Raw genomic sequence first — 21343 nt, forward strand, 5'->3', positions numbered from 1 at the left:
ATTTTAGTATTTTATTTCAACTTGTTCATCGAAACAAAGTAAAATCACTACTTATTACGTGATACTTAATATTTAAGATAAAATCATAACCATATTATACTCTATCATAGTGTGAGAATTTAAATTGAGCTCCTCTTCCATTTAAATCTTGAATCTTCATAGATATAATTTTCTTTACAAACTATTATAATGATAAATAAAAACAACAGTGATTCAGAAGAGAAGACAGGTTATTGATGATAAAGCATTTTCTTCATCATTTCATATCTTGTTTTTCTCTTTTCTTGGGACACAGCCCATAGATATTACATACCCACCATGAAAAAGCAAGGGGATGGTGTCATTATAAAATTTGCAAGACAGGATTGATGCCCCACTTATCTTACAACAAGAGGTGCTGATGCAGCCAACTAGAAAGGAGAGAAGACAGGATTGGTGCCCCACTTATCTTACAACAAGAGGTGCTGATGCAGCCAACTAGAAAGCAGAGAAGAAGAAGCCAGGGAAGGGTGTAATTATAAATTTTTGGATACAGGATTCGTGCCCCACATATCTCACAACAAGCGAACCAGAGCGTATTGAAAAAAAGGCTCGGGTGGCCCTAGCCTCCTCGGGCCACCTCATGGGACAGGAAGAAGGGGCCATCAATAAATGCTGCTGCAACCAGGGGAGGGAGATATCAACAAATGAGACATGAATGAATGACAGACTGAGTGAAACCCTTGATTCCACACGCATTGACAGATAAAATTCCACCAGAGCAGTCATTATCCTTTCCCTTTCCAGACGAGTATGATATCTTTGTCAGAGCAGCCTGTGATGGCTAAATATCCATGCTTCCAGCCAGCCAGTGCTGCAATGGAATCTCACTATTCCCGAAATTGTGCTTTCCTTACTGTGGTGACGACCCTCGTCCAGAATGAGTTAGGGCACACATAACCAGCTCTGCGTACTTATCTCCATCCGATTCCTTTGGTGTTTCACATGGCAGGTTACTGGAAGAAGCATGGCCATGGTCATGGTGAGGAAGGGTCCCGATCCCATGGGGAGAAGAGGAAATGGGAGGAGGAGGATCCACCTGTAGAGTACCGTCCAGGACTTTGACCACCTCGTTCATGGAGGGCCTGGAGAATGGTTGTTCCTGCATGCACCAGAGGGCAATTTTGAGGGCCCTCTCTACTTCATTCCAATCCACATTGCCTTCCATTCTGCAGTCAGCAATGCTCTCCAGGTGACCCATTTGATATTCCTGGTATGCCCACTCCCATGACCACCTACAGACGCTGCTGCCGCTATTAGTATTGCTTTTCTCTTCAGACTCACAAGAATCCCTCTCCCTCTTGCCAGTTATGATTTCCAGTAGCATCTCCCCAAATCTGAAAACATCCCGTTCAGGGCTCGATTCTGAGGAGGAGAAAGATATTGAACCTGCTTTTAGTTTTCCAAGACCAAAATCTGTAACCTTGGCTGTAAAATCATCATCTAGGAGGACATTTTCAAGCTTCAAGTTGCCATGAGGGATACATTCCCTGCATTCAGAATGAAGATAAGAGATAGCACGAGCAATTCCAGTGGCAATACCCAACCGCCTTTGCCAAGTGAGGCGTTTGGCTTGCTTCTTAGTGCTGCCTCCAAAAAGCCATTGAGCAAGAGAACCGTTGCTTATGTACTCGTAAATCAGGAATCTATGCTTAGACTCACAGCAGAAACCTTGCAATTGAACCAAATTTCTATGGTGGATGCTTCCAAGAGTTGACAGTGTCATCCTAAGATGCTTCTCTCCAACCTCCATATTGAATTGCTTGATCGCCACAGCTTTGTTATTGGAAAGAACCCCCTTGTAAACTGAAGAGCCCAACTTCTCCTTGAAATTCCTAGTTAGCTCTTGTACTTCTGAAAAAGACAGCCTGATGAGAGTCCCTGTATTGGTGGTGTTCAGCAATGCAAGTTTCCCAGACTGAAGCGCTTTGCCTCTTCTACGTTTCTTGAAAATACACAAACCAACCCCAACTTCTATAACAATAAATGCCCCAAGAGTGCCCAAGCTTGCACCCACAAGACAAACCCTGCATATTCCTGGGGCACTGCCATGGGAAAGATTAGAAGCACTTGAAGATGAAGGTGATAAACTGGGTTGACCAGTTCCACGTGGAATACTCTGAGAAGGAACTGCCTCTGGCACAAGACATTTCTTCAAGAACGACACGGCTGCAACAGAACCATATTTATAGCCACTAATGAACTCTGTTCTCTTCAGTCTACATAGTCCAGACCCATCATTCATGGCCGTTGCAGCAACACAATAATCATCATTCAAGCATTGTTCTTTACATTTCTCAGAGCTTGTATTAACAGGAACATCATGAGGAGGATAAAGGCCATATAGAACAGTTCTCTTCATTGCAAGCATAGTGATTCCTCCTCCATCCTTGCAACCACCAAGAGACACCAACTTTCTGCATCCGTTGCCGGGATCATCAGACTCCATTGTTGCATCAGATCTGCCTTCAAAGGGGCATTCACAAACAGGTCCCATAGAATTAAAACTACAAACACCATAAACGCCACAGGTTGCAAAGACATCACACTGATTCTCCACAGCTTGCCATCCAGATTTCCATGACTGGGACTCTTGAATCCATGAATATATTCTGAGATTTCCATCAACATCTAGCCTCAGATATCTCAAAACCACTTTAGTATCTGTATAGTCATTACTGTACCTATACCATGCTATTCTCCCTCTGCTATCAAACAACTCAAATGCTCCATCCCCAGCAAACATTGCCGCTATGGGTATAGAATCAGAAGGCAAGGATCCAGTCCCACTATCCCAATAACTGACATTGCTCTCCCATTTCAGTACAAGATTACCTGTCCTCTCCATAAGCAGATTGTAATAACTTGAAGTCGATTTCCTTGAGGCAGCCCGGAGAGTCTGGCCCACATGAAGCCTCTGCCCAGGAACCAGAGTATCTGAAGGAGTTTCAAAGCTTTCCCAGATAGTTCTATGACTGCTATCATTAAGTACAAGGTTCCCATTGTCCATCAAAACCGCTCCAACAACACCACGATGGCTGGTATTGCTTGTCCAGGCCGGAACTCCATGAAGATAGTCAAATAAAACCAGGTTTCCATCCATGGTTAGCTCCAAGCTTGCATTTAGGCGTACCTTCAGGTCTTCCCCTGCAGTCCAAATCATGGTCCGTGCTTCCGCGGGTATCGAATTAAACCAAATCCCAACACTGTATTCATCAGCTTGACCAGATGCAGCGTAGAAGCCAATAGCAAAGGTGCCCTCAGGAGAAACCCAAGTGCGATTTTCGGCTGGAGAAAGCTTGGAGCCCAAAGGTATGGCTGCCCATATATGATCGTCTGAAGACACAAAAGATAAAAGGCTAAGAAGAATGCTGGTCCACAATATGACGAGACTCCAGGGGACTCTGATTAAAGAGGGAATCGCTGTAGTAACCATGACGCCTTCGAATTCGAATCGACGTTGCTCCTATCTGGATTCTGGATCTTATGGCATTTGGATATTCAGAAACATGAACTGGTTGACTGCGACTGTATTGCGGTACTCGACTTTGACAATTTATGGCATTTGGGCTTAATGGATTGGCAAATGGGTTCTCGATTTTAAGGCTCTGTGGCTTTTTAGGTATTCAGAAATACGCAATGGATTGTCTTGGGGTTTCGAATTCTAAGGCTCCGTGGCATCTGGGTAAAATCTCAAAGGAGAGGCGGAAGGGGAATTGGTCAAGGAGCCGAATCTCGAAGAATTAATTTTCTGAGATTCCGCACAGAGAGCCTCGGAGATGCTGCTGCAGGTCCTGGCAAATGCCGACAACAGTGCAGCTTCAGCAAAATCTCGATATGATTGATGTAATTAATTATTTAAACAAAAACAAATACCAACAGTGGGAGTGATGGAGGATGTATAGTGCGCTGATTCTGGGATTTTCACTGTAAACGATGCCATGTGCCGACATGCCAGAAAGAGCATCTTATGCTCAATGGTCACTCCTTTGCTTATCTTTTTATGGTGGCAAACAAAGCAGGGTCTACAACTGTCATATGTACGTGCTAGCCAGAACAAAGAAATAGAAAGAGGAATACTCAATCAGCTTAAACAGAATTAGCAGAATATTGGGTCCATCTCTACCTCATGTACGATTCATATAATAATAGCAAAGGGTCCCTAAAAAAGCACAAATCGTTACAGCTCGATTCCGTATCTTTACATATTTTTTTATACAGAACTCTTTACTCATTTGGGATGTTGGCTCCCACTGTACATTACTCATCATGGAATTCCATCCCAAACAAAATGTTAACTCAATTCCTTTACTTCACATATATTTTTTATATTGAATTCTATATGGACCGCCAGAGTTCCAATCTCCCATCCACTAGGATGCAGGGTTTTCATTTATTCATCTGCTAAACTCACAGCTGGCCTGTACAGAGTTCCCAAACGTGATGTATAATGAAACTTTTTAAATCTAAACACCGATTTCGATGGCCTATACTCTGAAACCAAAGCTGTAAATGCTTCCCAGATGTTGAAAAGAATTACCCAGAGGACTATATGATGAGGACATATAACTACTTGAAATAAAAGCATTACCCAGAGGACTATATGATGAGGACATATAACTACTTGAAATAATAGTCCTCTGTTATGTGTTCATATACACTTTTCACCTGATGGGAAATGTAGAAGGCATGGAGTTAGTTTGATCCAGTCAAGAATCACTTTTAGCAGCTGAAAAAAGAAAATTTCGGATTACCATTGACTGTGTTGTTTACCCTGTTGATTACTGAATGATTGAATGACTGAGATGTGAAGATATATTTGGTCGTGGAGGAGGTAAAAAAAATGCTTCTGAATCAGTCTGCCAAGGAGGTTGTAACGTGTCCAATTACTCTTCATTCCCATTGGTGAACATTTGACTTTCCCATCCTGAATTTTATTTACTTTCTGCAATGGAATTAATGGAATTTGGAATTTAAAATTAAAAGTAGGTAAAATTAAAAGTAGGTAAAATTAAGCAGCCAGCCACCTTGGACATCCTGCAGCCCTGGCTTGGACCTCCTGGAGCCCTGGCTGTCCAAGCTCAACAGCAAAAACAATGTTACCCAACTAGATTTTCAAATTATGTTCTTACATTTGGATTTTGAAATACAGAATGGACAATAGGTAGGAATAAACGTTGCTTTGTGGTCCAAAAAGGAGGGCCCCAAAACAAACTTGACCATAAAAGTTCTATAGATAATCTTCTGACAATAATACCCGGAAAACTTGATTTCAATGGCAGCCAAAAGGAGTAAATGTAGTTTAAATTCTAAAGGACGAAGACTTTTTTTTTTGGGCAATGTTATTACTGTGTATACACTTTGACTATGGCAATAAAATGAATGGTAATTGTGTACACACTGTGACTATGGCATTCAAATGAATGGGTAATTGTGCAATGCAGGTGTGTTATCCCAACATCCAACTGGAGGTCTGAGTAGACTATAGAAGTGCTTAGGACCTACAATAACCATGTAGGTATGTAGGTATGTATTCTAATATATGCCTCGAGATTTGAGTTAGAATATGGTCATAGTCCACACCTCGAATGCAGGAATAAACTTCACAATTTGTCTTTATACTGGGACTATTTATAGTGGGACCATAAGCACGAGGATCTGTGTAGAATTAGATCCGTCTAAGAAACAGAAGTATTTGGATATAATATTCAAGGCGAACATTCGGGCTTATGTGTTTTTGTTTTTTCTTTGGAATTTAATGAATTTCCAAATTTTTATTTAATTTAAATTTTTATTATTTAAATGTTATTTTTAATATATAAATAGATTTAATATGTCTAAAAATTATTTTTAGTTAAAATTTTTTAGTTTTTTAAAATTTTTTAGTTTTTTAAATCATATTTTTTAATTGATTCGTATATTGTTGTAGATATTTTATTGGACAATTTGTCACTATATATCTCTTAAAATATATTAGAAAATCTATTTCACTTGACAAATTGTCACTATACATCTATTAAAATGTATTAGAAACTATGAAATTTATAATATGACAATTTATTTCTCCTTAGATTTTTTATCTATTAATTATTGTTTATTGTGTATGCATGCAAATTATAATTATGCAAAAAATATAGAACAACCAAATAAAAACTCACAAACCACAATTGACCACAAATATATCCTGGAAAACCTTTTTGGGAGAAAACCCAGTGAGAAGATGAGGTTTCTCTGTTCTTTCTTTGAATAGGAAATTGACGAAAGTATAAAGAAGTAAGCTTCATGGCTCGTGGGCTACAACATTGACAAATCATGTAATAACCCATCACTATTATAGGGAACATAAGAATATCAGCACGCATATGAAGCATGCATATGCATGTATCGCATGTACAACACTAGTATACATAACTGACTAATATTGAAAAATGTCTAAGTCTAGAGTAACGAATTGATTATTGAAATAAATACCTAACTCACTATAATATAGTGAATATATCGAGCGGGGGTACTTAATGTATGTATCACCATCATAATATATATAATTCTATTATATAAAAGATAAATGCAAAGGAATCATATATATATATATATATATATAAATCCTAACAATGAACGGGAATATAACATATATATTAAAAAAATGTATTAATTATGATTCAAATTAAAATCACGATACTATAAACGTAAGGCAATACAAACAAATATGAATGCAAGTGATGTAATACAAATAATTACATATAACTCATAAAGTATTCATGAAGTCTGAGTGTCAGAGAAGGCGGTGACCGCCTCTACTAATTCATGAAGATACTTAATGGAAGCTGGTGGAGAGACGAGAGGGTGAAGGAACCTTGATGATATAAGGAGAAGAGGAGGGATATAAACAGGGGGAAGAGGAGGAGGAAAGTAAGGTTTTGGTATTTCTAACTGTGGGAAGAGCGAAGACTGTAAAATACGGAGAGAAACATAGGGGTTTGAGTAATTGTTCTTGGGGTTTTTGGCACGGGGGTCAAAAGACCTCAAATACAAAGTCTTTTGAATATGGGGAATGGATAGGTTGATGCCCAGATAAGTTGGGAGGAAAAAGTTAGTTTGGTAGCGAGAGTGTGATCCGAATTTAAACAAGAACACAACAAATTATAGATATAACCATAAATACAGAGATGCAACAGAAATAACACTTCATTTCGTTAATATCAAATACTGAAATATGCTTACAAATAGAATGGAAATAAGACTAACTCGAGCGATGGTAGCTTATCTCTGAGAAGAGATGTGGCGGCTACATGCCTCTGAATTGTGTTACAATGAGGCTTGAAGGCCTATTTATTATTGAGAAACAATGGAAAACCCTAAACATCCAAAAACCTAACCCTAGGAGATGAAACACCAAACTATGGGCCCCGTTGGGATAAGTTGGTACATCAACTTCCTGGGGTCGTAACTTTGGCATATGCTTTTCGTTTAACACACATGGTACCTCGTTAGAAAGATCTTCGCGGATTACAACTGCTGACAGCAAATACCAAGTTAACTACTCTTATTTGCAGGTGATTTCCAAAAAAAAAAAATCGTTTAGGGCCTCAAAATGGCTCTGGAAGTTCAGGACCTAAAAAACTGCCAAAATAGTAAATTGTGCTACAATTAAGGAAACTGAAAAGCTAAAAGAAACAATGGTGGGGGTCCAAATGGAATTAGCGAGTGACCACCAATATCCACCTGGATCATTCCTCCCCTCTTAGGAAGCAATGATCCCCATTATGTTGAGTTCCTCCATGAGATAAGGAAACTTTCGCTAAACTTGGTCCCGGGTGAGCCACTTGCCCTGGTGAAGAAGTTGGCCTACTTTGACAACTCAATATAGTTGGATCCTTTTTTGTCGGGTGTTCTCGATTTGTGTGTCCATGATCTAATTAGTTGTGGCTTGTTCCATGTAGTATGGGTTTAACTCTTTTGGTGTGAGTTGTTCTGCAATGTCAGATGTGTCCAACAATGGTGGAAAGTAGGGTCGAAGGCGATCCACATTGAACACTGGGTGCAAACCAAGGAATGGTGGAATACTGAGCTCGAAGGCATTGTCCCCTACTGCCTTGGTGATGGTATATGGCCCATATCGGAACGGGCGAAGCTTGTGGTGGACCCAAACTTTGTCTCCCACCTGGAACTTGTGTGGCACCAGATGTTGATCATGTCGCTGCTTGTAATTAGCATTGGCTCTATCCAAGATGTCATGGACCTGTTGGCAGATGTGTTGAATGTGCTCAATGAAGTTGTTTGCCTTGTCGGCTTCGGACTGGACATGAGTCGAATCTGCCTGAGTAGCTGCAAATGGTATGGCCACATCAATGGGACATAGTGGTTGGAATCCCAAGCCCACCTAAAAACGGTTGTGGCCAGTTGAGTTGTGGAGAGCCCGGTTATAGCTGTGCTGGACATAGGGGATACTCTCATCCCATGTGCGTGGATGCTTTGATTTCTACATTCACAAAATGTGTACGATCATCAAGTTGATAACCTCTATCTGGCCATCAGTTTGGGGATGGAAAGCTGTGGACTTAGTGAGCTTGATGTCCAGCATCGATCAAAGACTGGACCAAAATGTACTAAGGAACTTGTTGTCCTGATCTGAGATGATAGACCGTGGGATCCCAAAGTGTACCCACACTCGTTCAAACAAGAGTTTAGCAGTGGCTTCTGTTATGATATTCTTCTTGCAGGTCGTCATAATGGCCATCTTCGAGAATCTGTCCACGAGTATAGAGGCCTTTCTTCTTGATGGTCGGTTTGGAAATTTATCCGAGTTGACTCAACTCATGGATTTAACCAAGATCTTTTTCTTTCGTGATGTGATTAGAATTGCATTTAAAATAGCATAAAGGAATATATATGCATGCTGTAAAGAATAAGGAACATGAAAATCATCAACAACATAAAATAAAAAGACGTTGATGACAGATTTCGTCTGAGAGGGACTACGTTTTTGGGCCCCGGTGTCAAGATGGTGTAGGCCGCTACATTAAGTGTTGTCAATAGTGATGATGTACATAGGTGGTGACGTCGCTATCATACAAGGATAATGCCCTCACACAGGAGTGGCTCCAAGAGATGCTCTGCTGCAGGAACTCTCGTTCAAAAAGGACTCCTATCAGTATGACCTAAACTCATACATGATGATAATGAGCGTCCCGCCAACATGGCATAAAAGGGATCTCAATGAAAACATACATGGTGACACATGAGTATCCCATCAACATAACAACAAAGGGATCTCAAACAAAACATGACGAATCATGACAACAAGTACATCCCACAGGTGATTTTGTGTCACATCAAGCAGGAATCATGAAACAAGTAAGAAAACAAGATCCTACATCAAACATCAAATAGGGATCTATGCAGCACAATGCATCTCATAGCAAAAATAAGTACATGAACACACTGCATATACCTCACATCCTGGGGCCATTTGAAGAAAAGGATGTCAAACTGTTGAAGCTAGCCATACCATCAATATCACGACGTCGAATCTCATGGAAGGATTGCTCGCACATTGAATGTTAACACTTGCACTCCACTTTGAAAAGTGGTCAAAAAATAGAATGACCAAATGGAAAATCTGAGTGCATCATTAGATTTTTGGTGTCGAATAGTGCAAAATCAACTGTAAAATTTTTGAATTCTGAGAAAGTGGAAATCTGAGGCTTAAGGAATCTTTTAGATTCCCCATGATTCCTCAAAGATTCTCTCCTCTAGGTCATCTGAAGATCTGCTGCTCAAATCAAAATTCTGACTGCGCCATCAGGTTCGTGTCGCTGAGAGGTGTAAGATTGACATAAAATTTGTCCAATTTGGACACTGGAAAAATTTCGCCCTCCTGAGAATTTGGCTCAATCATGGTTCCCCCTGTGTTTTTCCAGAATCATGGTTCCACCTACAAAACAATTAAAAGAATACAGTCTCGTTTTTCGTGTCACGCCCTTTTTTTTCCCTTCGTGCGTTGAAAAATGAGGGTTTATATACAAAAACGTGGGCGGATAAAACAAACACTGCTTGCTTGGCGTGTTGGTTAAGCGGATAGTTTGAGGTAGGGAGGTCGGGGATGAAATCTTGCCCCCTGCCAAATATACATGCAACATTTTAATTTTAAACAATGGCACATTTAATAAGCAGAATTGTGTTGACATAACCCATAACTGTTACGCATTGAATTAAATATGGGCGCATTGTTTGTTTATATTAATGCGGTTAGTTGGTTGGTTGGGCTGCCCATGGAGTGGGCCAGTCACGTGGCCGCGCGAGTTCGATTCCCATCGGCCCAAATATATGTGTTCATTTTTTATAGTGGAGGTGGGGCATGGGTTGGGTCCACCGGAGGTGGTCCACCCACCACCCTTAAAACATGTGTTGTTATGATATATTGTGGGTGTGGTCATTGGGGACGGCGGGGGTCATGGCCCATCGGCTATTTTTTTTAATTAAAATTTGTTGTGTTGGTTGGGGGTCCAGCGGGGTCATGGCCATTGGACTATTTAATAAACATTTTGTTATAGTTGCGGTTTTGGGAGGATGGGTGGCGGGGATCATGGCCCGCCACTTCACACATATATATATATATATATATATATATATATATATATATATATATATATAATAATTTTTAAAACAATAACACATTTTTTCGAATTTGTCTAATATAGGGGATATTAGACAAATTAACGATCCAACAAATTCACCTATTTTCGAGAGCTAGGTTTCATGCCCCGGGGTCGGTCAAATTGTAGGACACTTAAATCTGGCCCACAACCCAACTTTGACCAAAACTTTGTTTGGCTCATTCTCCCTCATACGAGCTCGGATTGTGTTGCGATCATGACAACAAGATCTACGCTTTGGTCCTCGTTTGAAAGCATTCTGATCACTTTTATTTTTGAGTTCCATAAGCCCTCTTTGTCCTGTGTGTGTCTCTGGAGCCACCTAGATCAATCCTCCCCATTAAGGAGCTTTTGGTCCTCCAAAAGCATGAAAAATAATCTGCAACTTTTATGTACCTCGTCTGCATCCCAAGCGTCCTAAAAAGGTCTCGCTTCCATCTCCTTCACCTTTGTTCTTTAGAGCCTTAAGCGATGAACTAAAACCTGCAACCATTGCAACCTGTAGTACATTGTTTTTGCAAATTACATGCTTGACTTTCATGACGAACTAATGACCCAAGCATCCCACACTTGCCACGAGTTTATAACACATACTCGATGGTCAAGTTTACATCAAAATGGAAACAATACCCCAGTTATGAAAGCAAGCCCAAGATATCATTGTTGTTCCAACAAGTGATGGAAAACACATCATCATTGCAACACATGATTTACAAAGATAAGGCCAAACACTATTTTTTTTTTGACAAGTGATGGAAACACAACATCACTTTTAGAGCGTAAAATGCAACAAAAAATAAGACCAGACATCATTGTTTCTTGACAAGTGATGGAACACACATCATCACTTTTACATCTTAAAATGCAACAAATGATTTACAAAAGCACGACCATGACAAACAAACATATCTAGAAACCATTTTTCACTTATCAAGGTGAATGGGTCATCCCCCTGTGGTGGTTTTGCTTGTCGAACAATTGTTTCACTTGGTTCATGCACCGACGCTTTGTCTTTAAAGCGCTGCTCTAGATGGAGCCTCCAACATTTGGCTCTTTGGTGACCACTTCTATCGCAATGACTGCAATAGGTCTTCTTCCTCTAGATCTACTTAACATGTTTCTTTGCCTGCTGTTGAGAGCGTCTTTCATGCCTCATCCTTTTGTGTGCTGCTATTCTTTTCCAACACTTAGAAAATGTATGGTTATGTAATCCACAAAAAGGTACATGTTTTTCGATGCCTTAATTTATGCCCATCATTAACAACATGATTATAATTGAAATGAACATTCGAATATCGAGATTGGTTATACCTTTCCTTGTTGTCTCTGGTATCATTATGGCGATGAGAGCTTGCCTCAGCTCTTTCCTTGCAATGGGCACTGCCATGGGATCATGGGGATGTGTTCCCGTCATTCTCTTTCCTCAATGATTTCGATGATGTTTCGGAAGAATCTGACACCTTCGAGCATTCTCCTTTGGTGTATCCCAAGCCTGTAAATCGAGGTCTTTGCACAACCTCTAATGGTTGAGTTATGCCTTGGTTATTAACACCAAGTTCTTTTTCCTCCTTGTACCTCATCCTGGTAAGGAGCCTCTTGTTTGTCACTGTAATTGGTATCTCCACATCTCCAACAGAAATCATACTATGTGAAGATGAAACCGAAAAGAAATCAATATCTTTTACCTACACTGTCGAGTTGGAAAGAACTCATGAGGTCTTCTCATCATCTGATGTTGGTGGTTCGCTAGCTATCTCGGCGCATTCCCCAACTTCCTTTCTGGCATACCCAAGTCCTGCTTGACGGGGTAATTCCTCTACTTTGATGGGGTTGACAATGCCTTGGCCATTAATGCCCAAGCTTTTTCCTTCATACCCCATTCTATTCAACAGTTTGGAGCCAATTCCTATGGTATGATTTTCAAAAACAGCGAAATCATCATCAGGAAACATACATGGATTCAGAGAACTACGTTTTACCTCACATGGGTCACGTTGTAGCTTTTCCAAGGCCTCGTCCTTAGCTTGTAGCTGTTGTAGAAAACTTTGTTTTTCCTCTTTCTCTTCATGTAGAAGCATCTTCAATTCAACGTTCTCTATTTGAAGATTATGTTTGTTGTGCTTCAGATCTTCTAGGGCCTCTTCTGTGACTCGCAACTGAAGCTGCAATCGCTCCTTTTCCTATGCCTCTTTTTGTAGAGCTTCATACATTATTTCCACCCTTTGGGAAATTTTGCGCATGGTCTCGTACATCGCTTTTTCATCCTCTGTTGCTGCATGTTCCATTGTTCATGCTTGCAATTCACGTCCATGCAAAGACCGCTCTAATACCAAACTTGATCTGAGTTGACTCAACTCCTGGATTTAACCAAGATCTTTTGATTTTGTGATGTGATTAGAATTGCATTTAAAATAGCATAAATGAACATATATGCATGTTGTAAAGAAGAAGGAACATGACAATCATCAACAACCTAAAATAACAAGACGTTGATAACGGAGTTTGTCCGAGAGGGACTACGTCTCGAGCCCCAGTGTCAAGCTGGTGTAGGCCGCTGCATTAAGTGTTGTCAATAGTGATGATGTACATAGGTGGTGATGTCGTTATCATACAAGGAAAATGCCCTCATGCAGGAGTGGCTCCAAGAGATGTTCCACTGCAGGAACTCTCATTCAAAAAGGATTCCTATCAGTATGACCTAAACTCATGCATGATGATAATGAGCATCCTGCCAACATGGCATAAAAGGAATCTCAATGCAAACATACATGGTGACACATGAGTATCCCATCAACATAACAACAAAGAGACCTAAAAAAAACATGATGAATATTGACACAAGTACATCCCACAGGTGATTCCGCGTCACATCAAGCAGGAATCATGAAATAAGAAAACAAGATCCCACATCAAACATCAAACAAGGATCTATGCAACACAACACATCTCATAGCAAAACGAAGTAAATGAACACACTACATATATCTCACATCTTGGGGCCATCTGAAGAAAAGGATGTCAAACTACTGACGCTGGCCATACCATCAATCTCACAATGTCGAATCTCATGGAAGGACTGCTCACACATTGAATATTAACACTTGCACTCCACTTTGAAAAGTGGCCGAAAAAAAGAATGACCAAATGGAAAATCTGAATGCATCATCAAATTTGTGGTGTCAAATAGTGCAAAATTGACTGTAAAATTTCTGAATTCTGAGAAAGTGGAAATCTGGGGCTTAAGGAATATTTTAGATTCCTCCTAGATTCCTCAAAGATTCCCTCCTCCAGGTGATCTGAATCTGCTGCTCAAATCAAAATTCTGACTGCGCCAACAGGTTCATGTCGCTAAGAGGTGTAAGATCGACATAAAATTTGTCCAATTTGGACACTAGAAAAATTTCGCCCTCCTGAGAATTTGGCTCAATCATGGTTCCCCTGTGTTTTTCTAGAATCATGGTTCCACCTACAAAACAATTAAAAAAATACAGTCTCGGTTTTAGTGTCGCACCCCTTTTTACCTCCATGCGCTGAGAAATGAGGGTTTATATATAAAAATGTGGGCGGATAAAACGGAGACTGCCTACGTGGCGTGTTGGTTAAGCGGATAGTTTGAGGCAGGGAGGTCGGGGGATCAAATCTTGCCCCCTGCCAAATATACATGCAACATTTTAATTTTAAATAATGGCGCGTTTAATAAGCAGAATCGTGTTGACATAACCCATAGCCGTTACACATTGAATTAAATATGGGCGCGTTGTTTGTTTATATTAATGTGGTTAGTTGTTTGGTTGGGCCGCCCGTGGAGCGGGCCATCCACGTGGCTGGGTGGGTTTGATTCCCGTCGGCCCAAATATATGTGGTCGTTTTTTATAGTGGAGATGGGGCGTGGGCGGGGTCCACTTGAGGTGGCCCGCCCATCACCCATAAAACATGTGTTGTTATGATATATTGTGGATGTGGTCGGTGGGGGTCATGGCCCATCGGCCATTTTTTTTAATTAAAACTTGTTGTGTTGGTTGGGGGTCGAGCATGGTCATGGCCGCCAGACTATTTAATTAACATTTTGTTATAGCTGCGGTTTTGGGAGGATGGGTGGCGGGGGTCATGGCCTACCACCTCATATATATATATATATATATTTAAAACAATAACCACATTTTTTTGAATTTGTCTAATATAGGGGATATTAGACAAATTAACGATCCAACAAATTCACCCATTTTCGGGAGCTAGATTTCATGCCCTGGGGTCAGTCAAATTGTAGGACACTTAAACCTGGCCCACAGCCCAACTTTGACCAAAACTTTGTCTGGCTCGTTCTCCCTCATACGAGCTTGGATTGACGAACCATTTGCACCATTGTGATCAAGAAAACAAGATATACACTCTGGTCCTGGTTTGAAAGCATTCTGATCACTTTGATTTTTGAGCTTCCATAAGCCCTCTTTGTCCTATGTGTCTCTGGAGCCACTTGGATCAAAAATGGCACAATAAGTGCAGGATCTGTTATACTTCTCGACATCTTGTCGAAGATTCGGCCAGTAGAAATACTTCTGCAATACTACCACTATTTTTTCGACCCTGAAATATCTAGTGACCCGACTGTAGTGCGCTTCCCAAATCATCTTGACATGCTCGCTAGAAGGAACACAAAGGTGTCCTAGGTGGCATAACTATGCATCCTTGAGGTGAAAATTGGCACTTACTAACCCTCCAAGAGCTTCTGGTATGTGTGGTTGAATTCTTGGTCACTTTTGTAGATAAATGGCCAATCAGAAGTCTCATGCCCACAAGAGTTGAGCGCGGTGGTTAACACGATGATCGGGGGTTGGTTGAGGCAGTGTTCAACATTATTGGTGTTGCCCTTCTTCTATTTGATATTCAAATGGAATTGTTGTAGGTATGTGGACCACTTATGATGACGATCATTCTGAAACTTCCCTTGTGTCCGTATGAACTGCAGGGGTCGGTGGTCTGTGTGGATGACCATTTCTATCCCCAAAATGTAATTCTTCCATTGTTGGCATGCCTGCACAATGGAATACGTCTCTTTTTCATAAGTGGGATACTTCCGGACTATGTTTGAAAGTGTCTCACTGTGATATGCCATTGGGTGCCCCTGTTGAGTAAGGACTACCCCACTAGCATAATGAGAGGCATCTGCCTTGATCTCAAATCGTTGTTGCAAGTCTAGTAATGTGAGCATTGGTGCAGAGCAGAGGCAATGTTTCAACTCTGTGAATGCCTTCTGTTGAGATTCAGACCAAAAGAATTTTTCTTTTGCTCCTCCCTTGGTGACTTGACTCAAGGGCCAAGTGATATGAAAGAACCCCAACATGAACCTACGACAGAAATTGGCAAGACCCAAAAATCTGCGGAGCTATGTCAAAGTGGTTGGGGTTGGCCAATCACGAATGACTTGAAGAGGGGCTCTATTTGGAGGTTGTGGACACCATCTTCTTATTTCCTTGAGGGTGTATCATCAGGAAAAGAAATTTCCAGGTTTTGGAAATGAGCTTACTGCATTGTTTTGCAATAACAAAAGAGATGGCGGTAGGCGGTGCTACCTCCAGTATCCTGTACAACTTATTTCCCAAGGTAACAATAACAATGCGAGGCCTTGACTCATACATAGCATGTCACTTCCACAAGTACGTTTGGCCTAATAATACAACACAAACATCAAGGGGAGCAATGTCACATAATACCTCATTCGTGAAGGGCTTGATGTTGTATGGAAGGCAACATTGTTGGCTGATATGAAGATTTGGACCTTGGTGAAGCCACCCGATAGTGTACGATTGTGGCTGTGATGTGGTCAGTAAACCCAACTGCTTCATGACCTCTATTGAAATGAGGTTCTTTTGGCTCCTGTTGTCGACAATGAACTATAGCGGGGAACCCTTTACCCACATCTGGGAGTGGAAGAGGCGCTCCTCCTCCTTTGGATCTTCAGGTTCCTCCTTTTGGATCTTCGTGGTGGCAACAGTGGTGTTGGGCTCTGCCTCAATAATCTACTTCCCTTTGTCATTTCCCTTGTCAGGTTCTGACTCAGAGTTGGAACATGCATCTGATTCAGAAGCCTTCTCCTCGGCCACTAGTGATTACTTGGCCTGACACTCACTTGTGTTGTGAGTGGAGCTCTTATGGAACTCACACCACATTCCCGTGTCCCTCTTCAGCTTCACGGTGTTGTTCTTTGCTTGCGGCTTTGGCAGGTTTTCCTCAGCCACCTTGCCTTGTCTTTTTCCTTTGTTCTGTGGTTTGGGGGTGCCATTTCCTTGCTTCAGATTCACAGATCCAAAGTCTCCCTTTTCTATTTAAGCTTTTGCTTGATCTTGACAGTGTATCGGTACACCGTGCCGAGCGAGGAGATGTCTTGGATCTCCATCTCATCCTGGATACCTGTGTAGGTAGTTGCGGCACTTGAGTACCAAATGTTTCTCAAAATCCTTGATACCCAACTTCGTGTGAAGGGTATGAAAAACATTGGTAAAATCCAGCACATCTTGGTCCCTTCCCTACCGTAGCATGGTCCAATTTATGTGTTTATCCTCATATCTCCCGACAGGGTAGTATTGCTCCTTGATGGAATCCCGGAACAAATTCCAAGTGGGTACAGCTGAAAACAGTGAGGGTGTACTTTCATCCTTCTGCTCAGAGTAGGTTTCCCACCAGTCCTTGACGTGGGGGGCAGATTTGAGAAGAGAAAAAGTAATCTTTTTTGGGTTGGAAAATCATGAACAAAAAAATATCTTTCTAGCAGATTTAACCATTTATGTACAAAGTCTGCATCTATTTGGCCCTCAGATATGGGAATGTCAAATTTTACTGGTACCTTAAAAGGAGTGCTGCCTCCAAAGTTGTTGTTGGATGTGGATGCGCCGCTGATGGGCAACTGTTGAAGGATTTGAGAAAAGGTATCCATCATTGCGTTCCTTTGTTTCTCGAGGGCCTCCTCGAGCAATATTTTGATAGGATCTCCTGCTCCCTCGTCTTTCTTTTCTTCCCCCATGGTAGACATCAAGGTTTGCGACACTGATCTTGCAAAGGTTCAACTAGATCGAGCCTTAACTCCTTATACACCGACCTCGTTGGGGACATACAAAGAAATACAGAGAAAGAGAAGACTGCTCTGATACACTTATCTAGATTTAAACAAGAACATAAAAAATTACAGATATAACCATAAATACAGAGATGGAGTAGAAATAACCTTTCATTTCATTAATATCAAATACTGAAATATCCTTATAAACATAATGGAAATAAGACTAGCTTGACCGATGGTAGCTTATCTCTAAAAAGAGATGTGGTGGCTACATGCCTCTAAACTATGTTACAATGAGGCTTGAAGGCCTATTTATTATTGAGAAACAATAGAAAACCCTAAACATCCAAAAACTTAACCATAGGAGATGAAACAACAAACTATGGGCCCCATTGGGGTATGTTGGTACATCAACTTCCCAGGGTCATAACTTTGGCATAAGATCTTCGTTTGACACACACGGTACCTCATTAAAAAGATCTATCCAAGGATTACAATTACTCACAATGAATACCAAGTTGAAAACTAGTATTTGCGGGTGACTTTCCCCAAAAAACGTCGTTTAGGGCCTCAAAACATCTTTGAATGTTCAAGACTCGAATGTTCTTTAGGAAAATTGAAAGAAACAATGGGGGGGGGGGGGTCCAAGTGGAATAGGCGAGTGGCCACCAATATCCACCTGGATCATTCCTTGACCCTTAGGAAGAAATGGTCCCCAATGCGTTATGTTCCTCCATGATATGAGGAAATTTTTGTTGAACTTGGTCCCTGGTGAGCCACTTGCACTGGTGAAGGAGTTGGCCTGCTTTGACAACTAGATATAGTTGGATCCTTGGTTGTCAGGTGTTCTTGATCTGTGTGTGCATGATTTGATTAGTTGTGGCTTGTTCCATGTAGTATGGGTTTAACTTTATCGGTGTGAGTTGTTCTACAATGTTGGATGTGTCCAACAATTGTGGAAAGTAGGGTCAGAGGCGGTCCACATTGAACACTGGGTGTAGACCAAGGAATGGTGGAACACTAAGCTTGAAGTCATTGTCCCCTACTGCCTTGGTGATGGTGTATGACCCATATTCGAGCGGGTGAAGCTTATGGTGGGGCCCAATGAGCTACTCCTTCTGCAAATGTATCCAAACTTTATCGCCCACTTGGAAATTGTGTGGCACCCAATGCTGATCTTGTTGTTGCTTGTACTTAGCATTGGATTCGTCCAAGATGTCATGGACCTGGTTGCAGATGTGATGAATGTGCTCAATGAAGTTGTTTGCCTTGTCGGCTTTGGACTAGACATGAGATGAATCTGCCTGAGTAGCTGCAAATGGTATGGCACATCAATGGGACATAGTGGTTGGAATCCCAAGCCCACCTGAAAATGGTTGTAGCCAGTCGAGTTGTGGAGAGCCTGGTTATAGCTATGCTGAACATAGGGGAGGCTCTCATCGCATGTGCATGGATGATTTGAGTTGTACATTCGCAGAATGTGTACGATCATCTTGTTGACGACCTCTGTCTGGCCATCAGTTTGGGGATGGAAAGTTGTGGACTTAGTGAGCTTGGTGTCCAACATCGACCAAAGATTGGACCAAAATGTACTAAGGAACCTACTGTCCCAATCTGAGATGATAGATTGTGGGATCCCAAAGTGTACCCACACTCGCTCAAAGAAGAGTTTAGCAGTGGCTTTTGTTGTGATATTCTTCTTGCAGGTCACCATAATGACCATCTTTGAGAATCTGTTGAATACCACAAAAGGAAGGTTGGACATGTAAGGAAGGCCTGACATGTAATTCATGGAGATGGATTCCCAAGGTCGGCTAGGGGAAGGCAGTGAAGTATAGAGGCATTGCTTCTTGATGGTCAGTTTGGAAATGGCACAAGTAGTGCAGGATATGATGTACTTCCCGACATCCTATCAACGATTCGGCCAGTAGAAATACTTCAGCAGTACTGCCACTATTTTCTCGACCTTGAAATGTCCAACAACCTGACTATAGTACGCTTCCCAAATCATCTTGGCACGCTTGCTAGAAGGAAAACAAAGGTGTACTAGGTGTCATAACAGTGCATCATGGAGGTGAAAATATGGCACTTGCTGACCCTCCAAGAGCGTCTGGTATGTGTGGTTGAATTCTGGGTCACTTTTGTAGAAAGTGGCCAATCAGAAGTCTCATGCCCACAAGAGTTGAGCACAGTGGTTAACGCCATGATCATGGGTCAGCTAAGGAAGTTTGCAACATTATTGGTGCTTCCCTTCTTGTACTAGATATTCAAATGGAACTATTGTAGGTATGTGGACCACTTCTGATGGTGATCATTCTACAACTTCCCTTGCATCTTTATGAAATGTAGCGGTCGGTGTTCTGTGTGGATGACAGTTTCCTTTCCCAAAATGTAATTCTTCCATTGTCGGCAGGCTTGCATAATGGAATCATTTCTTTGTCATAAGTGGGATACTTTCGGACTGTGTCTAAAAGTGTCTCACTGTGATATGCCACTGGATGCCCTTGTTGAGTAATGACTACCCCAATTGTATAGTTAGAGGCATCTGTCTCAATCTCAAATAGTTGTTGCAAGTTTGGTAATGTGAGAACTGGTGCAGAGCAGAGGCGATGTTTCAACTCTGTGAATGTTGAGATTTCAACCAAATGAATTTTGTTTTCGCTCCTCCCTTGGTGACTTGACTCAAGGGCCACGTAATATGAGATAACCCCAACACGAACCAGTAGTAGAAATTGGCAAGACCTAGAAAGCTGCAGAGCTCTGTCAGAGTGGTTGGGGCTGGCCAATCTCGAATGACTTGGATATTGGATGGATCCACATGCACCCCCCATTCATCAATAATGTATCCTAGATATTGAACCTCGGTCATGCCAAAAGTGCATTTTTCCAAATTGGCACACAACTTTTCTTGCCGTAGTGTTTGGAGAACCTGTCAGATGTGGTGGAGGTGCTCTTCCCAACTCTGGCTAAAGATCAAGATGTAATCCAAGTACAACACTACAAATGAGTTGGTAAATAGCCACAAAATGTCATCCATCAACCTCATGAAGGTTTCTAGAGCATTCATTAACCTGAAAGGCATAACTAGCCTTTTGAAAAGGACCTCCTTGGTTTTGAAAGCAATATTCCACACATCGGAGGGTTCGATTGGTACTTGGTGATATCCATACTTCAAGTCGATCTTGCTAAAATATTTTCACCCCTTGAGTTGGTCTAAAATTTCATCAATCCATGGGATCGGGTACCTATTCGGGACAGTGATCTTGTTTAGCGCCCGATAGTCAATACAGAGTCTCCAAGTCCCATCCTTCTTCTGTACCAATGCGATTGGCCTTGCACAGAGTGATGAGCTTGGCCAGATGATGAACTTGGTCAATAGATGGGTCCATTGGGCAACAATGCACATCAGGTAAAATCGATGAAGTGCTTAACCTAACAGTGCAGAGGCACCCCTACGGGGAAGGTGAAGATGTCCTCGTACTCCTCCACAACCTTGTCCATCTGTTGTTTTCATGGAGAGGGGCTTTGTTTGGAGGTCGTGGCCATCATCTTCTTCTTTCCTTGAGGGAATATCATTAGGAAAAAAAATTTCCCG

The 21343-nt window shown here is 41.4% G+C and overlaps 1 protein-coding gene across 1 annotated transcript; it reads right to left on the minus strand.

Annotated features, from left to right (window-relative positions):
* Positions 1-178: 178 nt before the first annotated feature.
* On the minus strand, positions 179-4219 carry LOC149153338 (curculin-like (mannose-binding) lectin family protein / PAN domain-containing protein). The gene has a single exon (XM_089440833.1). It carries the CDS (start codon positions 3473-3475, stop codon positions 893-895), a length of 2583 nt encoding a protein of 860 aa, XP_089296959.1. The 5' UTR covers positions 3476-4219; the 3' UTR covers positions 179-892.
* Positions 4220-21343: the final 17124 nt, after the last annotated feature.

Source organism: Pinus tabuliformis, chromosome 9 (assembly GCF_031772625.1).
Source record: "Pinus tabuliformis cultivar Carrire ecotype Pingquan chromosome 9, CPIR1, whole genome shotgun sequence".
NCBI lineage: Eukaryota > Viridiplantae > Streptophyta > Pinopsida > Pinales > Pinaceae > Pinus > Pinus tabuliformis.

What these genes read in the sequence shown, in the direction of transcription:
- LOC149153338 (XM_089440833.1), bottom strand. Translation starts at nt 3,475, where the DNA reads ATGGTTACTACAGCGATTCCCTCTTTAATCAGAGTCCCCTGGAGTCTC.